The sequence below is a fragment of the Manis pentadactyla genome, chromosome 15 (genome assembly GCF_030020395.1).
Source record: "Manis pentadactyla isolate mManPen7 chromosome 15, mManPen7.hap1, whole genome shotgun sequence".
In the NCBI taxonomy this organism is placed as follows: domain Eukaryota; kingdom Metazoa; phylum Chordata; class Mammalia; order Pholidota; family Manidae; genus Manis; species Manis pentadactyla.
In genome coordinates this window covers 68,801,808-68,814,500 of record NC_080033.1, presented here as the reverse complement: position 1 = coordinate 68,814,500, position 12,693 = coordinate 68,801,808, and the positions used below count along the sequence as shown (strand labels likewise).

Below are 12,693 nucleotides of genomic sequence, written 5' to 3'. Positions count from 1 at the left end.
CTGGAATTTCTGATTCAGGAGTTCCAGGGTGGAGCTGGAGAATCTGCATTTTTATAAATTCCCCAGTGTTGCTGATTGATGCTGCTGGTCCAGGGACCTCAATTTTTGAGAAGCGCTGTTTCAGATAAAGTTCTAAGAAGAGAACCGCAGATAGCCAAATGTTTGATCGCTATCCGCTGTATTTTCACGTTTTTGGAACCTCACAGAAGGAGCTAAACGCTAAGCTGAGCCTGCATCTTGCTTTTTGTCGGCAGGAGGCGCGGGAAGGGGCAGAGAAGCACACACACCTCGCTCTTGGGGCTGCATTTTACCGCCATCCACTTCTGCTCTGAACTGAATGGAATCTCTTTTCTTCTCACGTATGAATCTTTAATATCGCTTAAGCCCATCTAGGATAACAAAACAAGATACTTTCAGTGAGTCATCCTAAACCAATCTTGATGCAAAGCTCAGCCCATTTAAATTATTGAATACTCAAACCATCTCTGGCAGACAGAAAGCCAAGCATTTAGCTCACAGAGAAAGGGCCCGTGCTTTCCAAACTCCCACTGAGAAAAAAATGGCTCTTCTGTTGTTTCAGGGGAGAACCAGATGGTCTTTGCAACAGCTTCTTGCTGAAACCTGTTTAGTAACAATCGCCTGTGGGGTTTCTGCCAGGAGGAATGTTTCAGACCTGAAGATGCAGCAATTTCCCAGAAAGGAGCCCCTGGCTTAGTGGGCGGCCTGTTGGTACAGCTGGGATCCTTGCCAGGCCCGACATTCACTGACAGGTTTCAGGCCAGGTACTTGCCATCTCTAAGCCTCAGTTTCCCCAACTATAAACCAGTCCTAACCTGTGTGTCCCACTGTCCTGCAAGGGGTGAAAATAGGTTCTTAGGGGGTGGGAAAAAGAAACCTCCTTTTCTGTGTAAAGCACAGATATGAATACAACACATATATACACAGTGTATCTGTGACATTAAATCTCACAGGGAGAGTACTTAAGACAAAAGTCTCCTTAGGAGGGTGTTACGGGTTGCGTTGCGTCCCTCCGAAACACTGCTCCTGCAGTGTTGAGGTCCTAACCCCCCGAACCCCCCACGGTACCTGTGAATATGACCTTATTTGGAAATAGGTTCTTTGGAGATATAAGGAAGTTGAGATGAGGTCATTGGCATGGGTCCTAATCCCATGTGACTGGTGTCCTTGGAGGCTGAGGTCAGAGCGGCGTGTCCCCAAACCAGGGAAGGCCTGGTGTGCCAGCCAGAGCAGAGGGAGTGGCCGGGCTCACACCTTGCCTTTGGACTTGTGGCCTCCAGAACTGTGAGCGAATGTATTTCTGCTTTTCTAACCACCAAGGTTATGGAACTGCATTGCGGCACAAAGAAACCGGGGAGGAAGCAATGATGGAGAAAAGGTAGAAAGCTTGGGCCCGAGCCCTCGGGTGCTGGACGGGAGGTAGTAAGTGCTCCGTGTAGGCACATGGAAGCACTTAATACATGTCAATTATTACCTATTTTATTCTAAAAGGAATAGTCTGAAATTCCAAACCAGGCCCCCTCAACAGTTTAGGCCAACAAAAGAATTAATTCATGACATGTAAAGGGAAGGGGGGTTCTGGAAAGCCTGTTCTGGACAGGCTGCATGGGAAGCCAGCAGTGGAAGCAGGGCAGGGACCTTGCACGGGTTTGCTCCTGCAGTGACAGCCTGGCCAGCTGTCCCTTCCCTGCTGGGCAGCCAGGCTTGTGGAGTGGGGCTGGCTCTGCTCTGTTTTAAAGGGACATTGCTTCCGTTTGGTCTTGCTGACATTCTCAAGAGACTTTGTCTCCATGTGGAGAAGAATACAAAACCTTGCGCACCTGCCCATGGGCTGACCAAAGAGGCCCCCTCTCCCCATTTGCAGCCTGCCCAGCACTGTCCTCTGGAGCCTCACAGGCCGAGGGCAGAAGGCAGACATGGGGGCCTGGAGAGGGACAGGTGGACAGAAGGAGGCGCGACAGTGGGACACGTGAAGCCAGCCATCTGTGTGAGCTTGGAGACCGAAGTGAACCTGAAGAGGAAATCCCAGTCGGCTGTGAGAGGATGGGCAGGTGGAGGCTCTTGGCCAGGAGGTGGCCTGCGGAGCTGGGCATTGCTGGGAGCGGGCAGAGGGTGGCTGCAGACAGGCAGTGTGATTTTGCCTTGATGGGGAGTCTGAGCAGACCCCTCCTGTTATCTGTCCCTGTGCACAAAGTGGAGCCGGCCGTCCACCCATCCCTCCCACACTTGTGGGCCACGTTCTGGACCTGGCACCAGGCACAGAGGGGGCGATTCTCGGGCACAGAGCTCACAGTCTAATGGTTGAGCCAGAATCAAGGGGAAGCTTGAAGAGGCAGACCCTGGGCGGGGCCTCGGTGAGAGCAGGCCTGGGTGGGGGCCCCTAGGTGGGTCTTGTTCCTCTGTCTCCCGGACACCTCCACAGGGTCTGAGCCATGGGGGGCGGAGAGGATTCTTAGGGGGTCCCAGGCAGGGGTGAGACCTGCAGAATGTCCTGGAGCCACACACCCCCTCAGAGACCCACTGCTCCCTCCAGCCGGCAGACGGCCTGAGGAGGTCTGGGCTACTTTCTCCCACCATTACTGACCTCCTCGCCCCCCAGCCGCTCAAATGGAGGCTGCAGTCTGCTACCAGCCGGGCTCCAAGTGAAGGCCGCCCCACTGGCCCGGCGGCCGTGCCTACCTTCATTGCCAGGGCGACCAGGGCGCCTTCCGTGGGCTGTCCCAACACGGTGTTCTTCCTGATGATGGTGTTGTTGGCCACGCAGCCTGCCTGAAAGGGGGGTTCCCCATGTCTGGTTAAAAACCCACGGGGTCCTGGGCTCACTCAGGCAATGCACAAGGCAGACACCGAAGGTTTGGCCCGTTTTGGGGGCTGGGGTTGGGGACAAGATTTACTCTTCCAGTACATCAGAGTCCCTGCTCCTCAGAACAAACACAGCAAATATTTGATGGCTAACACCGTCGGAAGGTGACTTGGGATGGCAGGTGGGCTGGTGGACACAGGTGTGGGGTGACGGGTGACCGCCCACAATTATGGGTGACAGAATGTCCTGGAGTTAGATGTTGTGATGGCTGCACTTTGTGACTGTTGAAAATGCACTGAAGTGTACACTTTAAAAGGGGGACTTCCATGGCATATAACATACCTCAGTTTAAAACAATGATTTAAAGAACAGAAACAAACACTGGCTGGGTGGCCTTGGGCACTCCTGACCCCTCTCTGAGCCCACTCCTTAATCTGCACAGCCGAGGTCCTAGGACTGGCGTGCAGGGGTGCCCTGATTACCCGGGGCCACCATGGAGCTGGGACCTTCACAGGCTCAGTAAACATGGAAGACAAGGGTTCAGACCTGCTGGGGCCTCCGCCAGGTGAGGAGGATGGGGAGCCTGTGACAGGATGAGCAGTGTTACTCCATCAGCAACCGCGATAGGGGGGCATTTACCGCGCGCTGGTTTTCCGACATTCATTGAGCACCTTCTCTGTGCAGGCGACTCCAAGCCCTCCAGCAGGCAGGAGGAGCATGGGGAGCTCTAGCTCTTCTCTCACCTCCACGTTTCCATCTGTTTCTGGGCCACTGGGACAGGCTGATCCCTGGGGGATGGCCCAGCTGCCCCTGAGAGCCAGTTGATCCAACGGTTGTTGCTCTTCCCAGAGAGAAGCCCCACCAGCTCCATTTTAAACGCACATTTCCATGGAGGCCCATTGGACACTTACCTCCACTAATTTCCCCACTGAGATGTTGGAAAACTGCTTAATGACTTCCTTCGAGGGTAAAAGACAGACGGCCCCTTTGCCGTTGTATCCAACACCGCTGACCTGCAGGGCAAATCCACACAAAGCTGTCCCTACATGTCAAAAATATACTCTCCCGGCTGACCCATAATCTCTTTTCTGGAATCCTACCCAAGGACACAATCCTACCCAAGAGCAAGTCTTTGAGCACCAAGACGTTCCATGCATGATGATGTGTTAATCAGAGCACCTCCCTGAGTGCTTCGGTAAGTTGCAGTAGGCTTACTTAGCCAGTAAGCAGACAGGAAAGATTATGTTAGGAGAATGAAGTAATAGCCTGGCAGGGTGCTTATGTTCCAGAACAGAGGTGAGCAAACATCTTGCAGAGCCAGACAGCAAATGTTTTAGCCTTTGCAGCCCATGCAATCTGTAAGCGTGACGCCTCAACTCTGAGGCTGTGGCGGGACAGGAACCATCAATGACCTGTAAGCAAAGGCGAGTGGCCGACGAAACATTATTTATGAAAATTGCGGCTGGCCCTTGAGCTGTCTTTGCTGACTCCTTGGTCTGGAAAGTTTTGTGAAAAAAATAGCAGGATGTAAACTCCCACATTCAGGGACCTTACAACTGTGCCAGACGCACGGGAGAGCAGCTGAAAAACACACATGGACTGATCATGGTTAGTTATGGGAAGCTATGGATAACTGTTTTCTAGCTTCTAAATTTTGTGATGTGTTACTATTAAAAGGTACAATTAAAAAAAATAAAAGTGGCTACTTTGAATCATTCATGCTCTTCACTGCTATTTGTAGCAAGAAAGCCATTTAATACCCATATCTGTCTCTTCCGTATTGCTTTCTGGAAGACTCCGTGTGCTTTCTCTAGGATGGACAGCGTCTGGCAGGGCACACCTTTGCCTTGAACCTTGTGAATGCACACGGACCCACCTCAGCATGGAATCCATCAGACGTTACAAGGTGGGTGACAGTCATTTCATTAGCAGTCAGAGTCCCCGTCTTATCAGAACAGATGACATTGCAGCAACCTGGCCCCAGGAAACACCAGAGTTTATCAGAAAGAGAAATTGGCACCACCAACTCTCAGGCTTTTGATGTGCCCCGGCTGAGTCATGGGGGCGCCTGAACATCCCATCCCATCCAGTTTATGAGAATCCAACCAGTCAGAGTCCCTCACCTAGAGTCTCCACGATTGGTAACTTCTTCACAATGACCCGCTTCTTGGCCATCCGCAGCACTCCCAGGACCAGCGTAACCATGACGACAATGGGCAGACCCTCTGGAATGGCAGCCACAGCCAGGCTGGAGCAAAGGGCCAGATGGGTGACCTTTAACACCCACTGAAGGGCGAGAGGGATCCCAGCTGGGCTCGGCAGCATTTTTACCTGCTGAAGCTTGCCTCTGGTGCTCCCAGTGTCCCCAATTCTAGTCTCCACTCCCAACCTCAGAAGGTGTCTGTCTCCTTCAGCAGACACTGCTCTGAGCTCTTTCCCTGCAGATTCCTATTCTTGGGAAGGGACCTAACAGACACCCACACTTTAGTGTGAATTAGTCTGTCAGTTGTTTTGTCTCTTTAAGTACATTATGTATTGAAATTGCTTTCATTTATTAGAGAGAGAAGCCTTTGGGCCCTGTGAACAGAATTTCCAGAATCAGGCAATAAGTGGGAAGTAAAATTTTCTGGTTCAGAGGGTCCTCCCTGGGGACCCTTGAAAAAGCATGGCTGATTGGTGCAGAGGCAAACATGTGACTCAGGCTGAACCAATGGGCTTCTCTCTGGGGAATCTAAATTGCGCCCTGGGATGCCTTCCTGCAGGCATGTATCAGCGTGTGATAGGATGCAGAAAAAGGACTCTTTCTGTCTCGATTCCGGATCCAGAACATCAGGGATGACTGGCCCCCTGTCCCACACTCCTGAGCAGGCCTGGATGAAACTAAGGGTTGGTTTAGGGCTTCCCACTGACCTTGGGCCAATGGGGGAGGCTGAAGAGTTGGGTGCAGACTGGAGTGGTGGACATGGTGCTTTTGTGCAGAGCTGTGCGGTGAGTACCACACCACACCCCACACCAAGGCTCCCCCTTCACACCAGGACGTCCACCAGGGCCAGGCAGGCACTTGGCAAATATTTGCTGAATGAACGAATAGGAATGAGTGGATAAACAGCAAAGGTCTGGACTGCACTGGCCTCGCACGTAGCGGGCGCTCGACACGGGGTGGTTCGTAATCAGAAAGCCTGGCTGAGGATGACCGGTCAACCCAAGTCACACAAGCTATCATATTTCATCCGATCTAAGACACTGGGACTGTGAGAGGCACCATTCACTGCGTGCCGTTAAGGGAGACCACCAACAGACCCTCGTCATGAGGGTTTTTACCGCATCACGTTTAAGAAGCAGTCTACTCTCAGAGAAGTGAAAATGTAAAAAATAATGTGCATGTTAGAATCAAAGAAATACGGTACATGGAAGGTGGCCTTTCCCCCTAAGACAATGGAGCATTCAGGGCAAGTCATATAAACCAAGATTACTGAATTTGGTCAAGGGATTGTGCCCGGTTTCTATGGAGACAGCAAGCTGGCTTTCCCGGTTTTATGGCGCCAACTGACAAGACTACCTAAGCAAACATTTGCAGAGGGTTAGGTTGGGGACTTTCTCCTGTATGGACTCGGAAGGGTGTTTTTATACTCTCTGGATTCTTTCATCATAATACAAAATTAATCCACAAACTGATAAAGATTAGAATGCAGCAGGAAAAGCAGGTACACCTTTGGTTATCTTGAATGTCACTCAAGGCAGAGGGCATCAGGATAGAGTTTTTAAAAGGACAACTCTCATTTTATTTATTTCAGAGAATCTCTTTCTCACCGGTTAGCCTACCATTTCTACCTTCTGATCCAGTGGTTTCCAGTGGCTTTAATTCCGCTTAAAAACTGAAAACCCTCATCCTTTGACAGTCACGAGTGAAATGAACAGGTTAAGTTTCTCTCAATTGCAGGCACGCCAGGGTCACGTGGGGTGACCAAGGAGAAAGGGAAGGCCGAGATAAGGGATCAGGAATGACTGATGAATAGCCCTGTGGAGGGAGGTCAGGGATGCTCAAGGGAGCCTTTACTATTATTTACCTGGAAATATTTAATAGTCTCTTTGGCTCACAGAACTTCCCATGGTTTGTAAAGGTGGGAATGGAACACATTGTTATTTCGGGAAGTTCTTACGCATCACAGCCCCTGAGTGCTGTCCCCCACACTTTTTCCCAGGGCTCAGCCTTCTTCTGAGGCCCTGCCCCTTGCTAGAGCCCCAACTGGGGTGGTTTCTAGTCACAGCCTCCCTGCTCAGAGCGGGCTTCCTGGACTGGCAGCATCAGTGACCCCAGGAGCTTGTTAGGAGCACAAGCCCCAGGCCCTGCCCAGACCACCAAGTTGGGGCACCAGCTAGGGGTGAGCAGGGACCCTCACGTTCTTATGCTGAAGCCCCAGACCGCCGGCTCCCCAGACCCGCCCTTCCAGGGTGCCGGCCCTCACCTCGAGCTCTCACACCAACTATATCCCACAGAGAAGCCAGCTGCCCACCCCGCCACTCCCTGCCCCTCATCTGTGACGAGCTGGCACACACCTGCTGTCACCTTCAGTCTCTGGGTCAAGAATGGCCAACACTGTCCATCTCTCTGCTCCAAAAGAATAGTAGAAATGGCCTGGCATGCCATGTTGAGAGGTATTCTGAGGACATGATTAGAATCGGGAGATAAAAGGGCCCCTAGCCTCTCTGTGGTCTGTCCCCTGACTGACCGACTCACCACCACCTTCTGTGCACGGAGCCCAGGCACAGTCTCCTCCGGGTGCCCCTCAGACATGCCACCTCCCAGCCCTGCCTGAACGCGCTTCCTGCCCTCCCCGCAGCACGCTACTGCTCATCTCTCCAGCTTCAGCTCCTCAGATAAACCTTCCAGGCCGCTTTTTCAGGGCATGTCCCTTCCTACCTCCCTTTTCATCTTTCTCTCTGCAAATGTTTCCTTTGAGGCACTGACTGTGAGCTGTGATTGTCTTATTAACCTCACTTGAGTTGTTTACATTTGCTTCCCCCTCTTCTCCCCCTGCCAGCCTGCAGGCTCCCCTGCATGATACAAAGAGAGCCAGCAGGGGCTGCACAGGTATCTGCAGGGCAAAGCAACCAATGGCTGAAGGCTGCGGAGGGTAGAGAGAGGGGGTAGAGAGAGGGGAGTGGTGGCGTGTGGAGACGTCCTACCCTGCCCAAGAGGCAGCGAGGGGCACGGACAGGGACGCAGGCTGCAGGGCAGAATGTGGTGGGTTTGATGTCTGTCTTTCTGCCCCTTAATTCTGTAACTGTGGGCCAGCGTGTTAGCCTGAACCTCAGCTTCCCAGACTGGGATATGCAGACCTGCCTATCTGCAGCCAAGCAGTGATGAACCAAGGTTATGAGTCCCACGTGAGCTCCCCTCCTTGTCACAGCATCACAGGCCCCTGGTTAGGCTCCCTGCGATTTCCCCAAGATTCTAGGACTGACTCTCCAAGCTCTTTCTCCACCACGTCAAAACCCTGGCAGCATCAGCACCCATGTTGGTGCCCCTCCCACTCCCAGCTCCTACTTCCTTGGATGCATCTCTCTACTCTTTCTCCTCCGCTGACCTCAGCAGCCCCTGCCCAGTAGTAGGGGGAACTGTGACCCCAAAAAAATACATGTTGGAAGTCCTGATCCCCAGGACCCATGAATGTGGCCTTATTTGGAAATGGGGTCTTTGCAGATGTGACCAGTTGAGTCCTTAGGGTATCCCCCTAAGTCTAGTATGATTGGTGTCTTAAAAGAAGAAGAGACCAGCAGGGACGAAGTCCATGTGGCCATAGAGGCAGAGATGGGAGGGATGCTCACGAACCAAGGAATGCCAGGATCACCAGCCATGCCAGGAGCTATGAGAAGGGCATGGAGCAGACTCTCCCCTAGAGCCTCCGGAGGGAGCTGCCCACACCTTGGTCTCCTGCACAGCACGCCAAGCCTGAGGGATTCCGCACAGGTAACGCACTTAGACCATGTGGAAAATAGAACAGATCTGAGCGCAGAAGGGTGATTGAATACGGAAAGCTCTGTAAGATGGTTCCATTTTTTTTCACATGCTTCATGGCCCCTATATCAGGACATAAAGTTAGGAAACCCCAATTGACTTGAGGTCATGACCTTGTACATTCAGCCTCTGCTCCGTTATCTAGAGTTTAGCAAGCCCTTTCTCACAGCCACTAGCAAAATGTGACTCGCCACCACTCAAAACTGGCATGTTTTGGGGAAAAAGGCCTGGACTCCAGCAGGCCCATCTGTGTGGCACAGTGACCTTATTTTCATGGTTCCAAAGAGTTTGGGGGAGAAAGCCCAAACCCTGGTATGAATCCACTTATCTGTACATTATTTAAAGCAAAAACCTAAGGACAATTAACTGTTAGTGAAGCTTTCTTTATACTGAGAGCTGTCTTTTTAAGATATTCCAATGTTGTTTGAACATCTGGTCTCATTAGAGGATTTTTTTTTTAAGGGAGGGATGGACTTTATTTTTTGACTCAGATTTAGTCTGAGATGGGGTTTTCCAAATATCTACCATTTGTGTTTTGCTTTTGTTTTTCTTTCACATGTGAGTTCCTTCTGATTTCTGACTTCATAATATTCTAAACCAACTCTTCTTTTTTACCTGAGGTTTTTTTTTTTTTCATGGCCCCAGGATTTGGTGTTAATGAGATAGTGTTTGTTAAGGAATGGCGAAGTATCTAAAACCAGACAGACTTTCCCAGTTTCCACTCATTAAAAAAGTAATTACTGAACACATGTGTAATAGGACAGACACCTGCCCACAGGCTGGCTTTGCTGACCTGCCCCTCAGTTAATGCACATAGTGCAATGTGACTGAAAAATAGGCATTTGGAATTTTTAAAACCTTCATTTGAATTGATTCTCTTGCTAACTGCCTGGTAACTGTGTACATTCATTCATTTATATACAGACACGTTTGACTGTGTACCAGAGACATGGACACCCTAACCTTTAAAGAAGGGCTGTCTTGCCCACACTGGGGAAGCAGCACCCCATGACCTGCATGTCCCAATGTACAGTGGGCTGCCCAAGGCACTGTGAATTGCATCACTGTAATTTATTTAACTGACATTTACAACACAGTTGTTTGCAAACAGCTTACCTTTTATATATAAATTAGAGAGGCCCCAAGGATGCTTGTAAGAACAGCATTCCTGGTTGTCTGCTCTATTCTCTTCTGTTTTCTTTATTGAGATATAATGCACATGCCATTAAATTCACCCTTTTGGAGAATGTAATTCAGTGCATATTCAGAACTGTGCCATCATCACCCCCATCAACTTCAGGGCATTTTCATCACCCTCAAAAGCCTCACACCTGCAACAGTTATTCCAAACCCCTTCCCGCAGCCCCTACAGCCACCCAGCTATTTCCTGGCTCTGTGGATTTGCCTATTTGGGGCATTTCATGTACATGAATTCATATAACATGTGGCCAGTTGTGCCTGGTTTCTTTCCCTTAGCATCATGTTTCTAGAGTTAGCCATGTAGTGTATATAGGGCTCCACTCCTTTTTATGGCTGCATAATATTCCACTGCGTGTCGTTTTATTCACTGATGGGCATCTAAGTTTGTTTGCAGTGTAGGTTTGATATGCTCAGTATATGTGTTTTTGCTCACGATCACTAAGATAATTCTGCACGGATCACCTGAACCTCCTGCAACTCTGGACAGCACGGGGGGGAGTCACCCTCCAGAAAACCTGGGCTTGGCATGAGCTTAGCATGTGTTGGGGTCTCTGTGTCCCAAAGGGTTACTGGGCCCCCCTTCCACTGGGACATTTCTAGTTAGTGACAATCCCCTGCACTCTGCCTCGTGAGCAGCCATGGAAAAGCTGAGCAACTTTAGCCACTGCACTGAGTCAGGCTCATCTCTGTATCGTCCACAGGGACCTGGGGGTGGGATTGTTATATATTAGAATCACCATGTGGAGGTGGGCAGGTTCCAAACCAATGAAGAATAAATGCATACTGTGGGCTTGTATTGTGGCAGGCACTGCCCGCACCAACTTAGTTCACCCTCACTGCGACCCTAGGAGGGGCTCATCACTGCTCCCATTTTACAGAGGAGGACACTGAGGCACAGGAAGTGCGGAAACTCACCCAAGGTCACACAGCTAGCAAGCGGCAAAGCTAGAATTCAAACCTAGGCAGCCTGGCTCTGGAGTCCACGCTCTTAGCCAGAAAGAGCCAGACCTACACGCAAAGAGTGGTGGGAATAGGACCTCCAAGTGGTCTGCGCTCATTCACTTTGTAAGCACAGGCTGGGCACCCGTATCTCTCATACAGTGAGTGACTGGCAGACGGCGGCTCCCAGTGAGGAGGATGCATCCTCCCCACACCATTCCCACTCTGCAGCCCACCCATCTTCACTCATAGCGCTGAGGGAGGGCTGGCACGGGGCTCTTACCTGACCCCGATCGTGAACATGCTGAGGAGCTGCTTCCCTTGCAGCCAGCCGATGAACATGATCAGACCTGGGGGAGAAAGGAAGGGAGAAAAAATTACACACACACACACACACATGTACATTCTCTGACATTCAAAGGTGTTTCAAACTCATTTCCTTAAGAGTTTACAGGAACATGTACATAGGGCAATGATTAATAATCTCAAGTACTTGCAATGAGTCTCCTTCTTTTTAAGGAAGATACTTCCATACCTATGAAACGGTCTTGCTTTTCCAGGAGATGATCAAGCCATTCAAATTAAAATGAACAACCAACTCGTTTATTTTGGTCTGTCTGCAAACGTCTACGGCCTATCCCCAAAGCTCCCCCATGCGCGGCTTGTACCTCCCCTGGAGGCGTCCGACATAGCACCTCACAGCTGCTCCCGTCATGGACATATGGGCTACTGATTCTTAAATTATTTTATCTTTCTGTGTTCATGATTAAATATATTCCTTTTTCTATCTTCTCCATCATTTACCCAATGTTTACTAAACAGCAGGTGTTGTGCTATGCATGGACACATGGACAGTGGCACAGATAGACCCTCAAGTCAGAGAAGCGGTGTGGGTCCCGCTGGGATGCATGAAAGTGCACGAGACATCCTGGCTACAGGAAGAGCTCTGGGGCTGCTGGGTGCACCTCAGTGTCCTCATCTGCTGAGTGGGGGTGATGGCCATGTCTTCCTCCAGGAGTTGTTTTAGGATTTAAGATGTGACAAGCCACTTGAGGTGCTCAGCACGAGTCCTGGCCCACAGTGAGCGCCCAGCGGTTACTGCTGTGGACTTTGTAAGAAGGAAAGTGGGAAGGTGAGTGGAGCTGCCGGCTGACGGGCTGTGGAGGACTTTCCAACCAACGTCAGTTCTGCTTTGCAGGGAACAAAAGCGGGGGCAAGTTTTGCCCTGGGGTAGTCGGGTATGTGTGTGTAGGGGTGTCACAAGGCCCGATTTGTTAGGTTTCTTTCTTCTGTGATTAGCAACAGAGTTCAGCAGTCAAATGAAATACCAGCTGGAACCCAAATGAACCCACATGTGAAAGATTGGAGGGGAGACTCTCTCAGAAAGGGGAGGTGAAGGGTAGTGAACCTACCCCAGCCCCGTGTGGGGGCTCCCTGCAGAATGCTGGCACTTGCTTATAGGGGCTCACAGGGCTGCCTGCGCACATCGCTTCCCAAGTCCAGGTGCAGTAACTTACACTGGTGTTTGAAGTTGGCTACACTGGGGTTATTTACACCACAGAAACTGGCAAACTCGACTTTCCCCTGGCAAGCTGGCTGTTCAGCATTTACCAGCACATCAGCGCTTCCTTGCCTGACTCTCCTAGAGCCGTCTGTCAAGTATTTATTACGAAGAAAAAGTCTGAGAGGTATGGTGGGCCTGCCACAGCCCTGC

At 50.7% G+C, this 12,693-nt stretch overlaps 1 protein-coding gene across 2 annotated transcripts in view; it reads right to left on the bottom strand.

The window, feature by feature from the left end:
- ATP2C2 (ATPase secretory pathway Ca2+ transporting 2) overlaps window positions 1–12,693 on the bottom strand; it is a 71,976-nt gene that overhangs the window by 19,478 nt on the left and 39,805 nt on the right. For both annotated transcript variants that reach the window (XM_057493264.1, XM_036909395.2), the window contains exons 11-16: window positions 11,263–11,329; window positions 4,945–5,069; window positions 4,698–4,795; window positions 3,733–3,834; window positions 2,698–2,787; window positions 288–389 (exon numbers count right to left, since the gene is read on the bottom strand). In XM_057493264.1, the coding sequence (XP_057349247.1) occupies window positions 288–389; window positions 2,698–2,787; window positions 3,733–3,834; window positions 4,698–4,795; window positions 4,945–5,069; window positions 11,263–11,329 (584 nt within the window). The remainder of the gene's footprint in view (window positions 1–287; window positions 390–2,697; window positions 2,788–3,732; window positions 3,835–4,697; window positions 4,796–4,944; window positions 5,070–11,262; window positions 11,330–12,693) is intronic.